This window comes from Manihot esculenta, chromosome 17 (assembly GCF_001659605.2).
Source record: "Manihot esculenta cultivar AM560-2 chromosome 17, M.esculenta_v8, whole genome shotgun sequence".
NCBI classification, from domain to species: domain Eukaryota; kingdom Viridiplantae; phylum Streptophyta; class Magnoliopsida; order Malpighiales; family Euphorbiaceae; genus Manihot; species Manihot esculenta.
The window spans coordinates 24,296,083-24,319,780 of NC_035177.2; the positions used below are offsets into that span (position 1 = coordinate 24,296,083).

Consider the following 23,698-nt stretch of genomic DNA (forward strand, 5'->3'; position numbering starts at 1 on the left):
ATGCATGTTTGGGAGAGAGTATGTAAGGATTTGGGTGTATTGAGCTTGGTTTTTGGCTTGGCAGAATCGGACCTGTCGTCCAGAGGGGACCAGGTTCGGCCGCCGAAAGGAGTTTCGGCCGCTGAACCTGCATGGGAGGCAGTCTTTCGGCTGCCGAACGTGCCCCCGAAGGCTGAGTTTCGTTTCTGTCCTGGGGTTTCGGCCGCCGAACCTGCCGCCGAACCTACCCGAGTTTCGTCTCTAGAAGGGGCTTTCGGCCGCCGAAGGTGCCGCCGAAAGTGCCCTGTCCAGCCGTTTCTTGGGTGTTTCCTATGCCTGTTTCTATGATGTTTTAGGGGGTTTTTGGGCAGTTGTTTATGAGTTGTTTAGAGTATGTTTGGCACCTCATTCGAGTCCACCTGTGTAGGATCGGACCCGAGGGACCAAGGAGGCCAGTAGTGCTAGCAGTTGCAGAGTCAGTCAGCGTCTGCCAGGAGGTGAGTAGAACTAAACCTAATCTTTTATGTACGAAATCGAATGCCTAAAGCATGCTCATGCATCATGATTATATGTAATAGGATGATTGCACTAGTTTCACGAATGTGACGCATTGCATTATTTGATGTTGATTCAGGAGGTTCGGACCAAGGCGACTTCAATAGCCCATATCTGTCATTGAGTCTTGGGTGAGTCTTTTGAGAGCCGGACAAGTACATATAGGAAAGTCCTTGTGAGCTCTCTGTGGACTAGGCACCCTGTCATGTATGTGAAAGTCCTGTGTGAGCTCCTTTGGGGGAGCCGGGCACCGACAGAGGGATTTTTGAGGTCATGTCTGATCCTTGAGAGTAAAGGATGCTAGCAAAGAAAGGAACTCTCAAAAACACTCCGTGGGGAATATTTAGCTGCATGAGCCCCGAGACGGACCAGAGACAGTTATGTGATTTCTTTGTGATATGACGCATTTCATGAGAGCATGTAATTAATGAACTGTTTTCTTTGTTTTTACTCACTGGGCTTTTTAGCTCACCCCTCTCCCCTAACCCCAGTGTTGCAGGTTTGAGGTTGACCGGGAAGTCTCAAGAGCAGAGGTTTTGCTTTTGTAACAGTATTAGCTTAGTACTTTTAGTGTGGACATGTATTATATTGATTGGTAAGAGAATGTAATGTAAAGTTAAGTGGAGTTATGTTTATGGTTTAGTGCTGTGCTTGGCCCTAAGACTTGGTTAGTCCCTGTTTAATACATGATGTGTGTTATACGAGATGTTGAGTTGTGTTGAACTGAACTTGTGGCATGTGTTGTGTACCACGCTATGGAAATTGATGAGGGCCCTGCAGGAGGTCTTATGTTTGTGGTTTGATGCATGCACAGGTTAGGTTCTAGTTCCTTGGATGTAATCCCAGCTTGATGTATGTTATGTTGACCCAGCTAGAGTTTTGATGAGGGCTCTAGTAGGGGATCCTTTTATGTTTTCAGTTATGTTGCATACAGGTCAAGCTCGGTATTTACATCATATGTTTCAGTTTTCATGTTAAAGTTTTGATCATGTATGGGATTTGACCAGGTGATAGGAGGTATGTTTGGCTTGCTACGGGTCCCGGCGGCCTTAAGCCGATCTGGATCCTAGCGCCGGTGGCGGTTCGGGCCGTTACAAAGGGGTATCGGTTTTCGGGCTGTTACATTGCCCTAGGCAATGTAGGAGGACGGGCGCTCGTGCCCTCATCCTCAAGTGGCACTCCAGTCAATCGTGCAGATCGACGAGTTCCTCTCATCCTGTTTTCTGAAAAATAGTACACATCATACAAACATTAGCATCATATGATTCATGTGGGCACACATGAACCCTCATCACATATACATCATTCATATCATAGCATCAATGCACATGTATATAATCATGGCATTTCACATCATCATACCAGACAGGACTCAACATCCTATCCTAGTGGACATGATCTTCCTATTGTGCTTGACCTTCTATGACATCTATGAGCCCGACACTCTAGGTCCGACCATATGAACCTAGGGCTCTGATACCATTCTGTAACGACCCGAAAATCAGACCGCTACCGGCGCTAGGATCCAGATCGGCTTAAGGCCGCCGGGACCCGTAGCAAGCCTGACATATAACCTGTAAACCTGTATAATCCCATACATGATCAACAATCATACATAAACATTAAAACTTTTGTTTCCTTTCTCAGACACCAAACTCAACCTGTGCATGCACTAAAACATAATCATAAACTTGACCCCTCTGTGGGATCTCATCAATGCCCCAATGGGCGATATACATGTGTTGAGTTGGCTAACATCTGTATCATCAAATATCTAAGATCATGCATCAACAAGGGATTACAATACTCATAGGGTCAAGCACGTCTATAACCTCTATATACCTCATTACATAACATACTGAAATTTCTTACATTACATCATAGTACAATTGTCATGTCCACAATCTAACTATTACATAGACATACTTCAAAACTCTGGCTAACCTCCTGGTCTACCCTGTACCTGCACATCTGGGGTTAGGGGAGAGGGGTGAGCTACAAAGCCCAGTGAGCAGAATAGTGAAATCATATATTAAAATTTCATGCCATTATGTAATGCAACACATCACAACAAATCACATCTCGGATGGTATTGTCACCTATAGTCCTCTACATAGTCCAACTGTGCCGGGACGTAGAATGGGTACAACCGGTCTTTCTCTTAACATAACATATCATAACATACCAATGTGCCAGGGACGTAGAATGGGTACAACCTGGACTTTCTCTTACATCGTGCCAGGGACGTAGAATGGGTACAACCTGGACTTCCATACCATATCATGCCATAACATCATCATATCATATGAGGACTAAAGGATCATCCAATAACCAATCCACATCATCATCATAAATGCAATGCAACATATTCGTGAATACTAATGCAACAACCTACTATATCTCATGGCATTCATGATGCATGGATCATGCTCAAAATTCATATTTCATTTATTTTAAAACTTTAAGGTTTATTCCACTCACCTCTGGCTAGCTCTGACAAACTCTGTAGCAGCTGGCTCACTGCTGGGGTCCTCGGTTCCTCGGGTCCGAACCTACACAGGTGGACTCCAATGAGGGACCAAACATACATAAACATAACTCTAACATACTCCCCAAAAACCCCCTAAAACATCATGAAAACATCACATAAAAACATGCAAGAAATGGCTGGACAGGGCACTTTCGGCGGCAGGTTCGGCGGCCGAAAGTCCCTCCAGAGCCGAAAGTCAGGCACTTTCGGCGGCACCTTCGGCGGCCGAAAGTCCCAGACAGATCCGAAAGTCCTCTTTCGGGGGCAAGCTTCGGCAGCCGAATGCTGCCTCCACAAGGGGGTTCGGCGGCCGAAAGTTCCTTCGGCTGCCGAACCTGGTTTCTCCCAAAAGGGCAGAAACTTGGCTCACATGAGCCTCTTGCCTCCCAAGACCTCCAATCATGCATATAGCTCAACTAAAATATGCATACAAGTTCCTAGGGGTCTCAAACAATCATATACCCCAACTACAACACTTCAAACACACACAATCAACATACATTGTTCATCAAAACATCAAAACCCATAAACTCATCAACAAGCCTAAACATGCATCTCTACCCATAAAACAACTTAATGCTTGTTTAAAATACATAACAAGGGTGGATCCGAGCTTACCTCTTGAAGAAACGAGAGGAAAGGCGATCCTAGCTTGGAGATGGAGAGATTGAGCTCTTTGAACCTCCAAGTACCCAAAACTTGCTCTTTACTCACAGATCTTCAAAACAGAAGTTAAAACCCGTGAAAATCATGGAAGATCTAAGGAAAACACTCAAGATCGAGGGAGGGGTGGCGGAGACTCACCTTGGCCGACAACGGGGGAGAAAAAGCTCGCCCGTGCGGACCTAAGGGACCCTTTTATAGGTGGCTGGCCAGGCCACGTTCGGGGGCCGAATGTGCCTTCGCATGCATGCCATGTTCGGCGGCCGAACTTGAATTTCGGTGGCCGAACCTGGACTTCCCTCACTCATGCTTTCGGGGGCCTAACGTGCCTCCAAAACACATGCACGTTCGGCGGCCGAACTTGACTTTCGGCGGCCGAACCTGGGTTTTTCTCCAAAGATTTTTCATGCAAAAACTCATTAAATTTTCATACTTAAAACCATGAAATACTCTAAAACATTTTATGAAAACATGTTTCTACCCTACTAGAGGCTTCCGACATCCGAGATTCCACCGGACGGTAGGAATTCCGATACCGGAGTCTAGCCGGGTATTACAGAAAATAAAAAGGGTTTTAATGATGAGTTAAAATAAAAATCAAAACAAAGCGATAACTAAAAGAGAGTAAAATCAATGCAATTAAATTCTAGTTAAAGATTATGATCCATTTCAGTTTTGAGAATTGATCAAAGAAATAAAAATATTTTTATTCATTCCAATAAATTAGTTATAGTTATGGAAGACGCTCCTCATAACTAATCTCTCCTTAGATTTAAATTAATTAGCAAATTTTCGCTAATTAACTCTGGTTAACAAATCACCCAAAGAATATCTTTGTGATTTAAATTAATTAGAAAACTTTCGCTAATTAACTCTAGTTAGCAAATCGCCCAAAAAATATTTTTGCGATTTTAATTTATCAACCGTCTTAAAAATCATAGACATCCAATTCTAACTAATAAATCAAACCGCGTGGTGAGTTCAAGTTAGATCATACAATTTTTTAGTGGGTTACACTAATTGTTACTTGTTATTGGATAATTCAAGCAATTACGGATTTCAAGTATCCAAACTAACAATATATCATTTTGAAAATATAAACAATGAGTTCTATTGATCAAATAATAAAGCAATAATAATATTAAGAATTGAAATTGCATAAATATTAGAAAAATAAAATATGAACAATTATGTTTAAATCTCACAATTCATGGATAAACTGAAATTTCAACCTAACACGAACTAGAAATAAAGAGTTTTACTACTCATGACTTTGAAAGAAAACACAAAAGAGAAGAGAAGAAAATCGATTGGTGGAGAGATGATAGAAGATGATGCGGCTGTCCAGAAAAATAGGATTAAATAAGTGTTGAACCCTGGTAGAATCTTATTAAAAATAGGAAGTTGTTGCTTCAATTGAGGAATCATTCTTTAATATGTTTTCATTCAGGAGAGAACTCCCTGATTTAACGAGGATTTAAGTCGTGCTTGAGGGGAAAAATCGTGTGAGATACCGTAGTTTTGAATGAGGAGATCTGATCTTTTATTTCAAGTTTGAATTATTTTCTCGATCACTGTTAGGTCTGCCTCTACTGTTGACTGTTGATTTGTCCAATGGTTTAGGCAAACCATTGCTCCAATCTATCAACTGGAATATGGTCAACTCAGCTCGAGAATCTGCGCAATTCTTAGTTTTGTGAAGCACGATCATCTGGTAGGTTTGTTCAAATTATTGTTCAAGTCAATTTCAACACTTTTTAACACATTCTTATCAAATTCTCTTTTCTTTTGCTTTTCTGTGAAATATCACAAAAACATACAAAATTAGTTAGAAAAATACTCAATTTAATGCTAAGAACAATATGAAATATGTAGTGAAATTATGTTCCATCAGATTCCAACAAGTGGTTATCCTACAAATAATAACAAGATAAAAAAATCAATATATATACATATGAAAATATTGAAATTAAAACAAACATAAAAATATATATAACATACCCTCTTCAAGGCTTTCAAGTTCCTCTAGATCTTCCTCAACATTTACTTGAACATTTGATGGGCGAATCCAATCTTGTAAAGAAATTAAGCCCTTAACAATTTTAGGAGTCAGGGAACTCTTAAAGAATCTAGCACTCTTCCACCAATATTGTAACGACCCGAAAATCGGACCGCTACCGGCGCTAGGATCCGGGTCGACTTAAGGCCGCCGGGACCCGTAGCAAGCTTGACATAAAACTTGTAAACCTGTATAATCCCATACATGATCAACAACATGCATAAAAATTAAAACTTTTCTTTCCTTTGAACATCAACCAAACTCAACCTGTGCATAACATTAACATAACTTTGATCCCTCTGTGGGATCTCATCTGTGCCCTCAATGGGTAACATACATCTGTTGAGTTGGTTTACATAAACATCAACAAAATCTCTAAGATCATGTATAAAAGGGATACAACAATCTAGGGTCAAGCACATACTAACATCCATAAAACTCATTACATAACTATACTGTACTTTTACATTACAATTTGATCATGTCCATTGCTAGCTATTACATAAACATGCCTTCTTTACTCTATCCGGACTCCCGCACTATATCCTGTACCTGAAAGCCTGGGGGAAAAGGGAGAGGGGTGAGCTAAAAGCCCAGTGAGTAGAGCTAGTAAAATACATTAACACTATGCTCAAATGGAATGCATCATAACACAAACAATTCACACAAGGGTTGGGTGAACTTGTCACCAAATAGTCCAAGTTAACTCTGTGCCAGGCCGTAGCATGGGGTCCTGGTCTTCCTGTCATACATACATTACTTACCATTTTCCAGGGCCTCCTCTGGGCTCCTGGTCTTCGAGTCCCATAACCGTGTTTTACTCTGTGCCAGGCCTATAGACTGGGGCCTGGTCTTTCTTACTCTGTGCCAGGCCGTAGCATGGGGTCCTGGTCTTCCTGTCTTGGACTAATTGGGTCATCCAACATTCACCCACATCAACAACAATAGGTGCAATGCGACATATTCGTGAAACTAATGTAATCATCCTATTGCATAATCATGATGCATGAAACATGATAAAACATTTAATTTAAAAGATTAAGTTTAGTTCCACTCACCTCTGGCTGACTCTGACAACACCAAAGCAGCTGAACTCACTGCTGGGGTCCCCGGTTCCTCGGGTCCGAACCTACACAGGTGGACTCAAATGAGGGACCAAACATACGTAATTACAACTCTAATATACTCCCCAAAAACCCCCTAAAACATCCTGAAAATATCACATAGAGATATGCATGAAATGGTTGAACAGGGCACTTTCGGCGGCACCTTCGGCGGCCGAAAGTCCTGGACAGAGACGAAACTCAGGCAGGTTCGGCGGCACCTTCGGCGGCCGAAAGTCCCAGACAGAGACGAAAGTCTCTTTTCGGGGGCAACTTCGGCAGCCGAAAGGCCTGCCTCCCCAGCCATGTTCGGCGGCCGAAAGTACCTTCGGCTGCCGAACCTGGTTTCTGCCAAAGGGCAGAAACTTGGCTCCCTTAGCACATTTCGCCTCCAAACCTTCCAAACATGCATATTTTTCAACCAAAGCATGCATACAAGTTCCTAGGGGCCTCAAACATACATATACCCCATCTACAACACTTCAATCACACACAATCAAGCTACATTGTTCAAATCATCAATAAAACCCATAAACTCAACATATAACCTAACATGCATTTCTACCCATAGATCTTGCATAAAACTTATTTAAAACACATAAGGAGCTTAAGATCGACTCTTACCTCTTGAAGATCGAGAGGGAGACGACCTAAACTTGGAGATCCACGAAAATGAGCTCCTGAGTTCCCAAAGCTCCAAAACTTGGTTTAAAAGCTTAAAACTTGCAAATATGAGTTTAAAACTCAAGAAAAATGAAAGAGATTTGGAGGAAGAACACAAAAATTGCAAAGGGAAGGTCGGAAGCTTGCTGTGACCGAAAGTGGGAGAAAGCTCGCCCATTTCGGCTAAGTGCCCCTTTTATAGGTGGCTGGTCAGGCCACGTTCGGGGGCCGAATGTGCCTCCGCATCCATGCAATGTTCGGCGGCCGAACTTGACTTTCGGCGGCCGAACCTGAACTTCCCTAACTCATGCTTTCGGGGGCCTAACGTGCCTCCAAAACGCATGCATGTTCAGCGGCCGAACTTGGCTTTCGGCGGTCGAACCTGGGTTTTCCTCCAAAGACTTTTCTTGTAAAAACTCATTCAATTTCATACTCAAAACCATTAAAAACATGAAAATATTTCATAAAACATGATTCTACCCTTCTAGAGATCTCCGACATCCGAGATTCCACCGGACGGTAGGAATTCCGATACCGGAGTCTAGCCGGGTATTACAAATATTGAATGCACTCTCTGAGACAACTGTGGAAACTAGAATTGTTAATATATCTCTAGCCATTTTTCCTAGAATATGAAACCTTTCATAATTCATTTTTCACCATTTTAGGACATCAAAATCTTCTTTTTCCTCTTGAATTGCCTCACTTAGATATACTTTCAACTCAGTTTTTGAGTCAAACCCACCAGATTCCTCCAACTTCTACTTCTTGTAGTGATGCTTCAAAAAGAATTTAGGTTTAGGGTTTATTGAACCGGTAGTAGTGCAACTCTCACTTAATTGTTGTGAACTACTATAATTGAATTGCTCAACATTAGGTTGATACATTTTTTTGTATTCATTAAACAAATCAACTAAAGAACTCTTGACCTTATTGAATAGCTCTACACCATTCTCTTTACCATATATTTGGGAGAAAGAATACTCTATAAACTCAAATTTGTCACGAGGATCAAGTACAACAGCAAAATAGATATGTTCATTTATTTTATCCACATCTCCCCAATACTTGTCAAATTTAACCCTCATTCTTTCCCTCGTAGATTTCATCTTAAGATCATTACTATTAATCTATTGGTTTAAAATAAAGGCTAAGTCATTGACCTCATTGAAAATAGGTTTAATGTGACATACCTAGAGCCTGAGATATGCAAAGTGAGCTCATAAAAATAAGCCAACATATCTGTCATGTTTCTAATTTGTGTCCAATCATAATAGTCAGGTATGTCATTCTCTCCCATATCAATCTTAAACACGGAATATTGTGACTCATACCTCTCAAATGCCCTTTCATATTTTTTAGTCATATTCAATATCAAGTAAGTTAAATTCCATCTAGTTGGCACATATAAACACAATAAAATTTTGTTTTCAATTTTTTCATGAAGCACACACTCCTTAAACCTCTTCAACCTAACTGGAGAACTCATAATATATCTGACTCTATCCCTTACTTTCATCACTAAATTATCCACATCATTTAAGCCATCCTAAACAACTAAATTGATGATATGTGCCATACATCTCATGTGCAAGTAAGTAGAGTTAGCAACACTAATACCCTAATTAGCAAGCTTCTTTTTCAAATAAGATATGGCTACATCATTAGAACTAGCATTATCAACTATAACAGTGAATACTTTATCTAACCCCCACTCTAGCAAACAAGTCTCAATTGCCCTACTTACTGATTCACCTTTATGACTTGAAATGCGACAAAAATTAATGATTTTCTTATGCAACTTCCAATCATTATCAATAAAGTGAGCAGTTATACACATGTAATTAATGCATTGCAATGATGTCCATGTATCTGTAGTAAGACTCATTCTTTGATAATTTTTCTTAAAAAAAGACTTCAATTTTGATCTCTCCTCAACAAATAAATGATAATAATCACGTGAAATTGTCCAACAAGAGGGAATCCTAAACTTTGGACAAATTGCTCTCATGAATCTTCTAAAACCTTCTCCTTCTACAAATCTAAAAGGCAATTCATCAATGATTATCATATGGACAAGAGCCTTCCTAATTGCATTTTCATCATACTTCCAAGTAGCAAGAGTGCCTAAATTATCCACATTATTATAACTTACATTTTTTTTCAATGATAATTGTGCTTGTCTAGTCTCAATGTAATGTGAGTGCTTTTTACATGAATTAAGGTGATTCATAAGTGCAGTGGTTTCATTTCTTTTTGGATCACAATAAAATTCCTTTTACAATCATTAGACTTGCCTTTTAATTCACCTTCATCATTGATGAATTTTGTGAAGTGATCCCAAACTACAGATCTTGACCTTACTGGTTTTCTCTTTGCTTTTGATGATGTGGTTGTTTCTATTGAAGTGTCAATACTAGTTTGATTGAAATCACTAGTACTGTTTGGGAGTATCTGATCATTTTGTGATTTCATGATTCACCTAACAAGTAACAACAATAATGAATAATCAATTCGACATAAGCTTAATTAATAAAATAAACAACTAAACAATTAACTCTTGACTGATTTTTTTGTGTGTAGATTTGAATTAAGCAATTAAGCAATTAAGCAGTATGTTTTGTGTTGACCAAATTAGGATTGCAAAAAGATCGCTTGGGTTGAGCCCTTCTGTCATGGGTGACATACTCAATGGGGGTATTGAGCCCTTTTTGTTGTAACATCTGGCTTAACCAGTGGGCATAATTTTATAGCTGAAAGGCCATGTTTTGATGTTCTTGGTTAGACAAAGAAGTTTGAGGTACGGTCCTGGTCGAGCTTGGTGAGGGGTTTAGTAATATGGGTGACGGGTTTATTGGTGTTGTTGGGCTAGAAAATGAGAACAGTGGACTTTTTTTAGTCGAGCTCAGGTCGTTCTGGGTGATTCCTATATGGTTTTCAGTGGGATTTTTCATATGGATCTCAGTGGGTGAGTAGGAATGAGAATTCCGATGACGATAAGATCTCTTTCATTCCCCACAAATGATGCCTATTAATGTCTAAGATACGAGAATAGATATAGACTCAGAGTATATTTTGGTAAGTTTGTTTTCTATTTTCTCTCTCATATCCTTTTATTCTCCATCTTTTTTTTATCTTTTTTGGAGCGTATAACCACCATCCTGTACACCGTACCTCTCTGCCATATTTATGATGGCAATACTTACAGACATATTGTATCCTTTTCTTTTGTCAGACATGTATTTAATTTTATCTGCTGCCACTTGGATACGATTCCGAATATCTCGGGGTTTGCTTTTCCATAAAAGCTAACGAGTATTTGGGATTAGGATTTCAAAGGCAAGTTCAGGTCCAATCCAGCTTACCTGAAAAGGCCCTAAATCAATATAGGACTTAGATTCACGTATTGAGTCCTCACTGAGCTCAGACCCGATTCTTTTTGTTTAGACCGCCTCAAACCCAGGCATCTTAATATGATAGTCATCAATTCACTATTCCACTTCATTTATATTTAATTTTTCATATTTATAATTTTATTATGTAAAATGTCCAGACAATCATTAATTCGAATTATTCACTTAGGATTTTTTTTAATAAAAAGACAAAACTCTTAAATTGAAGAAAAATTCTTATACATATTTAAATATATATATATATTAATTCAATTTAAAATTAAAAAAATATTATCCACAACATCGTATAATTTACATATTAATTTTTAATTGATGTTAAGAATTTTAACCGAAGATGTAGATGAATATTCGAGTATATCCAGATTGGTCGCTAGATGTCCAGATCGAAATTATTGAAGCTGACTGACGTGGATCCTCGCTGTCTGATTAGCAACTCCCAATTATAAAATGCAACGTAAGCAACAGAAAACCCCACATGTGCGCGGCGACCCGTTGGTCCACGTCGGGTAATATTGGTCTTCACCATATATAAAACAGGAGGTTTCTTTCCACCATCCATGTCGATCAACACCTTTCGAGTATTCAGACAAAAGCAAATCATGCCTATTTCAAGAATTAGAATACCGTTTTCTCCACAGAATTTCGCCGGCGATGGTCGTGAGCTTCCGTTTCATGACCGACCGTCGGCGACTTTCTCCGATATGGTCTTTGGGTTTCTCGAGGATAGTGAAGAGCCATTGCAGGCAAGTCCTAGTAACGAAGAGTGTCGCCAAACTGAAGCATTAGATGAAGAAGATGAAGATAGATCAGAGAATGGCAGTGCTGAAGAGGAAAAACACTTCTGGGAGAAACAAAACCAGCTTCTACAAGTAACTACTTAATTCTAATGAATCTTTTTAATCAATCAATGCATGGGCGTAGGCTTATTATTTTATTTTTTTCACATCTGTTTTTAGGCTACCTTATGCAGGACTAGCTCCTTGGAATCAAGGATTAGAAATGTTACCAAAGAAGCCATAAAGGAAATTCAGATGGCAGGAACAATCTGTGGTTGTGGAAGACTAATGGTAGGTGGCTGCCGGAATTGTTTGATGACAGAAATCTCCGGCCGCCTCCAAAATGCCGGCTACAATAGTGCCATTTGCAAGTCTAAGTGGAGAAGTTCCTCAGACATTCCATCTGGTAAAATAAAAAATCTAACTGATTCAAACTCGAAATCTCACAATACTGTAAACAATGATTCAATATTAATTAACTATCTTTATATTTTGCAGGAGAACACACATTTTTGGATGTAATGGATAATTCAAATTCAAGAAAAGGAGAAGTGAGGGTGATAATTGAAACAACTTTCCGAGCTGAGTTCGAGATGGCGAAAGCAAGCGAAGAATACAATAGATTAGTCCGACGATTACCGGAGGTATTCGTCGGAAAAAGTGAAAGATTAAACACAGTAATAAAGATCTTGTGCTCGGCGGCTAAGAAGTGCATGAAAGAAAAGAAAATGCACTTAGGGCCATGGAGAAAACAAAGATACATGCAAGCAAAGTGGCTGGCCACATGTGAGAGGACCACAGTCATGCCTGCCTTTTCAACGGGACGACGTTCCGACCGGCAGCCCAAGCCTACGGCGTCTATGCTAACGGTGGATTTGCTGGAGATGTTGCCTAATTTGCATTGCACAGCAGTCGCGGTTGTGTGATCACATTGTGAATTTTTTTTTCTTCTTTTATTAAAATTCAAATTTGATTCTTAGTACACTTTTGATATAATTAGGATCATGAATCGAATAAAATAATTAAATATGACTACAAATTAAGATAATCCCATCTCAGCTTCTTTAATTATTAAATTCAGTAATTAAAGAAAATTTTTAATTAGAAAAATTTTTCCAAGCATCTATGATTTAGCTATTACATACGATTAATAGTTATAGTTGATGTTATGTTATATTTGTTTTATAAATTATGTATAATTTTTAACATTATACGTAAAATATTAATAATTTTTTTAATATTTAATGATTAAAATTAACCATTTAAATTTTTTAAAATATTAAAAATATTTTAATGTGTTTTTTAAAATAAAATAACTGATTAATAAATTTTATCACAGAAATTAAATAATTTATTTTCCTTTGTTCAACAATCAAAATCGGAAAGATGAGCGTAAAACTTAATTATTATCAAGGTTATTTTTGTCAAATAACAGAAAATAATATTTCAATTACATTGTTAAAACTAATAAATACTCTAATAATATTTAACAAGTGGTAATTAACAACGTTTAAACACTCTTTAATATGTTTAGCATGTAAATATTCATATTAAAAATTTTCAAATTTCATCAAATATAATCCATTCTAATCAGAGTACGTAGAATTCAGTTTAAGCTAAAAAAATTAACAGAATTGAATTAATTCGAATCGAATTGATTTTTTTTTTCGTTTAATTCAATTTTTATTTTAAAAAATTTCAACTATTTCAATCTGGTTCATTTTTATAAAAAAAATTAATAAAATCGAACCGAATCAATTAAAACTTATTATTTTTAATAATACAGAGATTAAACCATAATTAAAATTAAAATATTTTAATAAAATTTTAAAATATTAAAAAAATAAAAAAAATTAATTAAAAAATATAACCGATCAAATTGAATCAATTCGAACTAAATAAGATCAATTTAATTTTAATCGATTTTTACTTAAAATCAATTCAATTTAGTTTTCACAAATATTAAAATTTTAATTTTTAATTTCTTTATTTTATTTTAAAATTTAAGGAATCAAATGCTCACCCCTAATTTCAATAATATTTAAAAATTAAATAATATTTTTTAATCCGCATTTATAATTCGAAATATCCTCAATCTAATTTATCCACATCAACACAATCTCTTTTTTTTTTGGTATAACACAATTTCTTATAAAACCAATGGGCCCTAAAAGCCCAATTACTCATTGGAAAGGATCATATGCCAGAGATTGGACTTCATGAGATGTGGCCTACAGGGCCATACCATATATTCATTTATTTTTGTGAATATCATTAATGTTTTGGTATTCATTTTATCATATTAAAATTATTTTGAGTTATTTAATATATATTTTTAAATCTCTTCATTATATATATATATTTAATTTTGTTTTATATTTCTTTTTAACGAATTAAAATATTTTCTCCTTAAATTTTTAAAATTGCTTTATTTAATATAGATTTCAGATCTTGGCACGATCAATTCAAGATGGGACTAGAAAGATTCCAAGCCAAAACATGTACTTCAAATTCCAGCTAAAAGAAATCTCCAAATCTCACCATACACGTAATCCTTCCAGATCACACTGCACGCGTCAGCGCCCGTAACGGCGTACCATAAACAAGCTGCCCACCGTCACCGGCTCCACCCCACCAGACAGCATAAAATCGAATCCGTGCGAACCGTACCATCCAACCGTAGCGTTTTAATTTATTTTAGTAATTTAATTCTCTCCGAAAACGACACTTGGACCGGGATGGTTGGATGATGGATGGATTCCTTCTTTATTATTATTTTTTAATTTAAAATTTAATTTTAAGGGGGACAAAATTTAAGAAAAGTAAAGGTTTTTGTTGGCTTTTTCTTAGTGGGACCCTTGACCTAAAGTATCGGGTCCACTGGAATCTACGACGTCTCGTCTCTTCGCTGTATAAAATACGTATATTGTTTATTATGCTGTGCTATAGTTTCCGATTTAGCATTTCGATATTCCATCTATGGGAATTTTCTATCTCCACAAAAAGAAAGGAAACCTTTAAAACGCATGGATTTTTCAAGGAGAATAACGTCACTGCCGCTTGATAGCTATGTGCCTTCCTAATGGTAAGCACCAACCTCTCCTTTTTATTCTTTGATTTATTTTTATTCCCAACTCTTCATTTTCTGCTGGTTTTGTGTAATTCTGATTTGATTTTGTAACTTTTATATTGGGTAAATGATTGTTTTGACCTAAAATGATTGGTTTTCTTTCAAGGTCTTTAATGTGGGGGATGTAGCCATTGATGTTTCTTTATTTCCTGACAGAAGCACTTGCTTTTTTTTAATTTGGAATAACTTTTTAGTCATATTTGTTTATTAGGGGTACCTATGTGTGATTTTGCAGGCTTACATGGAAGGTGCCATTTGACTTTGTAGCAGACCAACGGTTTGGTTTGGTGGTAGTGATCGTCATTTTGATCCTCCGAGAGGATACTTTTCATTTATGGGCTGTGGTAGGATTCATGGGATTTTGGTTATAGGAAACAAGATTGAAGTTTGAATGGTTTCTGGATTCTGGTGGATTCAAAAGTTTGAATCTTTGGAGCTTTAATGGGATGGGAGATATTTACAGGTTTGGAAGGTGCTTTATTGAATTCAAGCTATCTTCTTCTATTCATCTGAGGAAGAACAAGAAGATAATAAAGGTTGGCTGAGGAGTTCTGTTTTTTTTTTTAATATAGCAATTTGTTCTAGGGTTTCAAGTATTGAATTGCTGGGATAAAGAAGCATCAAGGGGAAACAAATGGAGGAACAAAATAGTTCCTGGATAAGGAGAACAAATTTTTCGCACACAGTTTGTCTTCATTTAGATTCTTCACGACTGGCCTCTTTTCCTTTAGCCATACAGCCGGAGAGAAATTCCTTCTTGAAATCAAGGCCTGGAATGTCATCTTCTTATCAGAGGTGTGTTTCCTTCCCCAATCAGAGATCATCAGTTCCTGTTGATTCTCAGATTCAGACAAATCCCCTCACCAACAAGCAGAGATCTTTATCTCCTCTCCCTGAAACAGCCCTTTCTGATACTTTTAAGGAAGCCAGGTCTGATAGGAAGAGATTCTCAACTCCACAACCTCGCTGGAATGATCAAGACAAGGGAGTCATGGGGAAGTCTTTTCATAAGGAGTCTCCAGAGACCAATACTTCCAGTCGTGCTTTCAACACAAACCCAATTCGGCAGTTGGCTTCAATGAAGGGTCATGAAAAATGGAAGGTCAAGAAGGACTCTGCTTGGACAAAATATTTTGACCATGGTGGAGGAAGGGTTAATGCTGTGGAAGCTGCTGATGAATCAAGTGTGGATATGTCCAAGCTTTTTCTTGGGCTTAGATTTGCTCATGGGGCACATAGTAGGCTTTACCACGGTGTATACAAAGATGAGCCTGTTGCAGTTAAAATTATCAGGGCACCAGATGATGACGAAAATGGAACGTTAGCTGCTAGATTAAAGAATCAATACAACAGAGAAGTCAACCTTTTAAGTCGGCTTCACCATCCGAATGTTATAAAGGTGATAAGCTCATTCTTTTTTATTGTTCTATTGCGTATGTTATCTGTTAAGTATGCTCTTGCTTCTCTTTCTTCTGCTTATAGAAATCTCATGATGTGGAATGATGTTTTGTTGCAAGTTGATGATTGCTTACCTAATTGGCTAACAGTTTTTTCGAAATATCAATTATGATCGAAACGAGTGTAATAAGTTTGAGGCTGCTTCATGACTCCTTTCTCTCTCTTTTTTTTTAAACATTCTTTGATCTGCTAATGCAGTTTGTAGCAGCGTGCAAAAATCCACCAGTGTACTGTGTCATAACAGAATATTTATCTGAAGGTTCGTTGAGGGCATACTTGCGCAAGCTTGAGCATAAGTCTCTCACCTTACCGAGGCTAATTGCATTTGCTCTGGACATTGCTCGTGGAATGGAATATATCCACTCTCAAGGTGTCATTCATCGAGATCTGAAACCTGAAAATGTTCTTATCAATCAAGAGTTTCATCTAAAGGTTGCTGATTTTGGCATAGCTTGTGAGGAGGCATACTGTGATTCATTGGCTGACGATCCAGGAACTTACAGATGGATGGCACCTGAGATGATAAAAAAGAAATCCTATGGAAGAAAAGTTGATGTATATAGTTTTGGGCTCATTTTATGGGAGATGGTGGCTGGAACAATTCCCTATGAGGATATGAATCCCATACAAGCTGCTTTTGCAGTAGTGCATAAGGTATATATTTTTCTCCTGAAGTTAATATTTTTGTTTGTATTTTGTAATTGTAGTCGGGTGCATTTCAACTCATCTCAAATCTCTGTTTTCTCATCCATAAGTGACTAGGGTCTACACCTTGTTTGTGGGAGCAGTATCCCAACTACATTGAATTACAGCTTTGTTGAGTTGATTTTGTGCTAAGAACTGTAGGCATTAAGTTAATTGTATTATGAACCCTTCATGAAAAATTGTCCCCATGAACTCTTAATGCGAAAGCAGTCTCCACTCCGATTGAACTTCATAACCTTTTCACATCTATATATTGGTTCAGTGCCCCAGGGTCCAGGGAAAATGGTTAGGGATAGGGACCATAAGGGCAGAGGGGGAGGTGGACGAAAGACAGTGAGTGGTAGAAATTCCTGTAACATAGTGTTATCATGCCCATTATGTCATTCACAGTAAATGTGCAGTCCTTAACCAAATATGCAAGTGGACTTTATAATCATAGTTTGCTGCATCTTAGACTTTTTCTTAAAAAAGATTGCATGACACTGAATTTTCAGAGACATTTTCTTGAGAAAATGTACTTTTATGAAATGCTGGCATATTAGTCAAGATTGACAATGTATGAAGGCTATTGGGAATTCGGTAGTATTTACACAATTCTTTTGTTGTGAGATAAAGGAACACATGAAATGGACTAAATGAAACAAGGATCTTTCTTCTTAGGATCTTTATTATAGCCGGTGAAATCTAATTTGATGAAGAATATCCATTTTTCATTACAGTAACAATTAGAAAATTTGAATTTTGAAATGGACTTTTATTAAACATGGATGTTTCTTCTTCTGGAGCAAAGTATAGCCATTGAAATCTAATTTGATAAAAAAAAATCCATTTTTCATTACGTTAGTATTAGAGAATTTGTTTTGACAAGATCAGTTATGCTAAGGTTCATACAGCAAGAATTGATCATTGTTTATGTAATTGTTGGTCTAAATGAGAGTGATTATTTTTTGCATCTAAGAAGTGTATGTTAACATATTGAGTAGCAAATCCTAATTTCTTGCTGGCAGAGTAACTTTGGGGATGATTATGAGAATGGTAATGAAGTATGAATTTATCATTATTAACATGAAATTATCATTGTTAACATTTTTTAGTTTTCATTTATTTTTCTTTCTATATCTTTCACATTGTTCAATAAAAATAAAAGCTTAGTTCTAACACTGGAAAATCTGTTATCTCATTGCAGAACTTGAGACCTGTTATCCCTAAGGACTGCCCTCATGCCATGAGAGCTTTAATTGAGCAATGCTGGTCTTTGCATCCTGAGAAGAGGCCTGAGTTTTGGCAGATCGTGAAAGTATTAGAGCAATTTGAGTCCTCGCTTGCTTGTGATGGAACCCTGAATTTAGTAAAAAACCCAACTTACCAAGATCATAAAAAAGGCCTTCTTCATTGGATTCAAAAGCTCGGTCCTGTGCATCCTAGTAACTCCCCCATACCTAAACCTAAATTCACATGAATCTCCCTTATGACCCAGCTTTTGTAGTGCACTGGGTCACTTGTAATTAGAAAGGTTTGTTTTTGAAACCTCTCTATTTGTACTTCTCTTCAATACTACTTTCCTCTGAGAGAGAATTAATAGATTGGTAGGATCCATTGAGGTGAAGTATATTTCACAAATTTACATATACACAACAAATTATCACGTTTTAGGGTGATCTGAAAGTTGTAATCATTTGAGATGGAAAATAATGTTGTTTTAGAAGGCTATATAGTTGAAGAACATCTCCTTGGGTGGATTTTTTCCCCAAGATAAACTGTTTTGTCTTTGCCCTTTTCCATTAACCATGTTTATAGTATTTTTATGTTACATTTGTGGTTGAGTATGGTAAATTATTATATTCTTAATCTTGGAAGCATTAGTTCAAATAGGTAGAATGCATAGTTAATTTGTGAACATCTGCAGAAGCTTGTGGCAATGAATTCTTAGTTGTTTTTTGTGTTTCTGGGTTGGTTGGATGTATGGAATTATGGTTGCAAGAATCCACAGAAAAAGGAAGTAGGGAAAGTGATGCCTCTGTTCATTCTCTCATCTGTCAAATCTTTTTCCCAACTGTTTTAGCTTTTTCATTAAATGGGAAGAGGGTGAGTGAATAGTCAATTTGAGGTCCATGTGTGTGTGCGCTATTAGGCTATTATATTTCTTGTGACACAGACATATTTCCACTGGCAAAAATATCCCAAACAGTCATTGCTTCTGGTAAACCCTACACTTGTAGAGCAGACTCCTGCTTTAATTTTCATTCTGCAACCTTCATGGCAAGTTCATTGCAATGAACCAACATCTGTAATCATCAATTAATTAAATAAAAAGAATTTATCAACATTATCTCTGGAGGGTGCAATGAAACCTGCCACCTAAATATTGACTTCTTCTTGTTGGGGCAATTTAAGGGAAATAAGCCCACGTCTAGTCTTGGTTGGGATTTCTTGTTAGGGAAAAAAGAGTTGGCGTCTTAAAGATTCTTCATGCGAAATTGTGAAGGCTCTGGAATTATGTTTACAACTTTAATTATCGTGATTTGTTAGCAATTTATGGTTCATCCCAAATCTTGTAGTAATTACAAATGGAAAATTATTTGTTAGCAATTTTTGAGCTTTTTCTGGGTGGCAGATTTTAAATTTGTGAATTAGGATTAAAAAAAAATATTTGTGAATTTGAGGTCGGAGTACAGGTGGCTGCAGAAAAATGTATTTGACGCGTGTTTATTAGGCATTAAGTTATCAGATCATAATTTTTTATATATTTTTTAATTATTAATATATTATAATAAATTAATTAATATAAATATTTAAAATTATAAAAATTAAATTTATTTTATTGAATGGTTATTTAGAATTATAAAATAAAATAAATAGTATTATAAAATAAAATTATATTGTAATTAAATGTTATAGTGATAACATGATTATTTATAATTTATTAAAAATAATAAATTTAATTAATTTATTATGCAATAAAAAATAATATGATATGATTAAATTATTTTTATATATCTAATATTAATATAATATTAATTTTATAATTTTAAAATTATATAATTTTAGTAATTTTTTATTTAAATATTAATAATAAAATTTATTAAATATTAATATATTAAAATTATAAAAAATATTTATTATTATAAAAATATAATATAAATAATATTTAAAATAAATATAATATAAATATATTATTAATTTAATAATTTTATTTATATTATATTTTTAATTATAAATTTTTTTATAAAATATTTTATTAATTTTATTAGATTGTTATTGTACAGTCATATCTAATTATAGAATAATATTAATTTTATGATATCGTGTATAATTATAAAATAATATTAATTTTATAATACTGAAATTATATAGGGCTTATAATATTTTTAATTTAAATATTAATAATAAAATATATTAAATATTAATATATTAAATATTAATAATAAAAAATATTTATTATTATAAAAGTATAATATAAATAATATTTTTAAATTAATATAATATAAATATTTTATTATAATATATTAATAATTAAAAAATAATAAAATAAATCATGGTTTGCCGTGATTTTAAGTGGCGCGAAATCACAATTTAAAGAATTTGTTTATAAGAAAATTGAAAAATGAAATAATATGCTCATTCCCATTGGAAGATGGAGAGTAAATCAATTGAACAAAAGTCCAATAAGGATTGGGTTAAGAACCAACTCCACTAGTCTTTGAGCTTATGGTTGGAATTAAAATCGCAATATCTTCAACCCAGTGTAATTAATTTTTTTATTTATTAAAAAAATTAAATCCTTAAAAAAAATTAAAAAACTCATTATAAAAAATATATTCTCTCCCTTCCGAAGAATGTATCTATTTATTTTTTCACATAAATTAAAAAAATATAATTGACATAATTAAAAATAATAAATTTTATATTATCTTTTTTAATACACTGTATTTATATTATTTCATTATTAATTTATTATTATTATTATTATTATTATTATTATTTTTAAATAAAAATAAAAAATAAAAAAAATAAAATCTGAAATCTCTCATATTTATTTTAAATATACTTACTATAAATTAAGACAGCGATTAACATGCGACTACCATTATTAATTTATTATTGAAAGTAGTAAATTTTGTTTTTTACTTCATATTAAATAAGGATGATTAGATATGTAAGCAATGCGTTACTATTTTGAAAAAAAAATTAATTTAAGATAGGTTCAAAAAAAAAGGAAAAAAAAATATTTATATTAAGATATTTACTATGAAAAACAAAGTCCAAGGATAATTTTGGGATCTAATGCAATAAATGCTAGTAATAATAAATTAAGCGTATCTGTTCGAAGTTGCATAGCTTGGGTTTTGAATTAGGGCACATAGTAACGTGGATTATTAATTCTCCCATTATTTTAATTAATTATTTAATCTCTTCAATTCCTTCAAAAATATTGATTAGAATAACGAAATATATTTTTAGTCTAAGTGGATTATTGCTAGATTAAATATTCTATAAGTTTAATTTAAAATTAAATTAATATTAAAAAATTAAAATTTGAATTTGTGAAAATCAAAGAGATTCAATTTTAAATAGAAACTAATTAAATTAAATTAATTTGATTTAATTTAATTTGATTCGTTAAATTTTTTAATTAATTTTATATTTTTAACACTTTATTTTTAATATTTTTAAATTTAATTAAAATATTTATCTAAAAAAATTAATTGAAATATTTTAACTTTAACTATAGTTTAATAAAAATAATATATTATTATAACTAATTAATTCAGTTTGATTTTATCAATTTTTTCTAATTAAAATTAAACTGAAATAATTAAAAATTTTTATTTTTATATTATAACTAATCGATTCTGATTTTATTAATTTTTTTTAATTAAAATTAAACTGAAATAATTAAAATTTTTAAATCGAATCAAAATAAATAAAAAATCAACTGAATTTTTAAATTAATTCGATTCAATCAATTTTTTAATTTAAACGAAATACTACTTATTTTTATTGATTATATTTTATTTGTATTAAATTATTATATTAAAAATAAAATATTTTCAAATAATTATTTATCTTATTTATAAAAATTAAACCCAACAAATTAAAAAAAAAAAAAACTAACCACTCATTTGTTAATTTGCTTAGAACAATTTTTAACGCAACTGGGGAAGCTGTTTTGATCTTCGTAACTATAGAGTAAGCGTGAATTAAGCGTGCATATTGAATTGTCTCATAATTCAAAATTGTTTTTTTTTTTAAAAAAAAAGGCAAAACTGGTGATTACACATAACATGTCTCATATTAACTGGGGAAGGCATTTCTCAAAAAAAAAAAAAAACTGGGGAAGGCAGGTCCAAATAATTTTCATTACATATTCTGTTATTAATAATTTTAGATAATTTTTAAATGCATTAATTATGTTTATTTAAATATAATTCAAATAATTGTCAATATCACTTCTACTTGTAATAAATAAAAAGAAAAATAATTAATAATTTCTGTATTTGAATTGGGGAAGAAAAAAATTCTTGTGCTTTCTCTTTTTCTCTTCTGATTATCTTTGGATGACCCAAAACAAATAATGAAACCACTAATCTAATATTTACTTTTCATTAATTTTTTTTAAATAATAAAAAATATGTAAAGTGAAAAACGAAAACCATGGAAGTCCTAGGAAACTTCTTCTTTGCGCTGCAGGCTGCGACGTGTGCAGAATTCCAACGCTGTCTCTCTTCTAGCCTCTACCCACTGCATGTGAACCTCTGCATCACTTGTCTGTGTACCGCCACTCCCTCCTATAGTTAATAATTAGGGTAAACTAATCGAATTCAACCCATAATTTTAAAGAATTTAAATTTAATTTATTAATTTTTTTTAAATTGAGTTTTATTTTTTTAAATTTGAAAGAAATATTAATAAATTTAAATTCAACTCATTTAATAAATAAATTTAAATAAATTAAATTTTTATTAAATTTAAATTTAAATTTAAATAATTGAACTTATTTATATGTATAAAAAATTTTAATTTCAAATTAATAAATTAATTGAATAATTTTAATAAAAAAATATATAAATTATCTCAAAAATAGTTTTTTAAATATGAATTACCTAAATATATATAAATTTTAAGACTATAATAAAATTATATAGAGCCAAACTTTAAAATGACTTATAAAAATATACAAAAATTTAAATTTATTTCAATTTATTTAACTTCATGAGTTTATTTGCAAATTAAAAAGTAAGTCGAACGCATGAGTCTTAATCAATCGAATTCTATAAAATTTAAATTTAACTCATTTATTAAATAAGTCTAAAAATTAAACTCAAATTTAATTTATTTAAAAATTAAATTGAATTCGATCGAATTTTTATTGAATCGAATTTTAAATATTTAACCAACAGTTTAATTCATTTATAATCTTATTTTATTTTTAAATTCACAATAAATTTCATACTTATTAAAATTTATATAGACGTGGAGTTAAAAATCGAATGTTTAATTATATATAAAAAATATTAATAAATATTAAAATGAGTGATTAAACATTTTTCAGATTTTCAATCCTCTTGATCAAGCTATACGGCTAGTGGTCTAATTAACGTGGGTCTAGTCTTTTTTCTCATGCATGGAGCTTTTGGTATCAAAGCAGTTTTTTATTCCCTCA

The 23,698-nt window shown here is 33.8% G+C and overlaps 2 protein-coding genes across 3 annotated transcripts; both read left to right on the forward strand.

Moving 5' to 3' along the window:
* The first annotated feature begins 11,498 nt into the window (after positions 1–11,498).
* Positions 11,499–12,789, forward strand: LOC110604791. The gene is made up of 3 exons (XM_021743099.2): positions 11,499–11,834; positions 11,922–12,147; positions 12,240–12,789. The coding sequence occupies exons 1-3, from the start codon at positions 11,523–11,525 to the stop codon at positions 12,665–12,667; spliced, it is 966 nt and encodes a 321-aa protein (XP_021598791.1). The 5' UTR covers positions 11,499–11,522; the 3' UTR covers positions 12,668–12,789.
* Positions 12,790–14,215: 1,426 nt separating this feature from the next.
* Positions 14,216–18,887, forward strand: LOC110604485 (serine/threonine/tyrosine-protein kinase HT1). 2 transcript variants are annotated; one of them, XM_021742664.2, is made up of 4 exons: positions 14,216–14,826; positions 15,107–16,270; positions 16,528–16,983; positions 18,221–18,887. In XM_021742664.2, exons 2-4 carry the CDS (start codon positions 15,506–15,508, stop codon positions 18,491–18,493), a joined length of 1,494 nt encoding a protein of 497 aa, XP_021598356.1. In that variant the 5' UTR covers positions 14,216–14,826; positions 15,107–15,505; the 3' UTR covers positions 18,494–18,887. The 2 variants fall into 2 exon arrangements, with proteins under 2 accessions (XP_021598356.1, XP_043808197.1); XM_043952262.1 differs by lacking the exon at positions 14,216–14,826 and having other exon boundaries at positions 14,848–16,270.
* Positions 18,888–23,698: the final 4,811 nt, after the last annotated feature.

What these genes read in the sequence shown, in the direction of transcription:
- LOC110604485 (XM_021742664.2), top strand. Translation starts at nt 15,506, where the DNA reads ATGGAGGAACAAAATAGTTCCTGGATAAGGAGAACAAATTTTTCGCAC. An exon ending in ACCATCCGAATGTTATAAAG is followed by an intron (nt 16,271 to 16,527) that starts GTGATAAGCTCA and finishes CTGCTAATGCAG; the next exon opens with TTTGTAGCAGCGTGCAAAAA. An exon ending in CTTTTGCAGTAGTGCATAAG is followed by an intron (nt 16,984 to 18,220) that starts GTATATATTTTT and finishes ATCTCATTGCAG; the next exon opens with AACTTGAGACCTGTTATCCC.
- LOC110604791 (XM_021743099.2), top strand. Translation starts at nt 11,523, where the DNA reads ATGTCGATCAACACCTTTCGAGTATTCAGACAAAAGCAAATCATGCCT. An exon ending in AACAAAACCAGCTTCTACAA is followed by an intron (nt 11,835 to 11,921) that starts GTAACTACTTAA and finishes ATCTGTTTTTAG; the next exon opens with GCTACCTTATGCAGGACTAG. An exon ending in TTCCTCAGACATTCCATCTG is followed by an intron (nt 12,148 to 12,239) that starts GTAAAATAAAAA and finishes TATATTTTGCAG; the next exon opens with GAGAACACACATTTTTGGAT.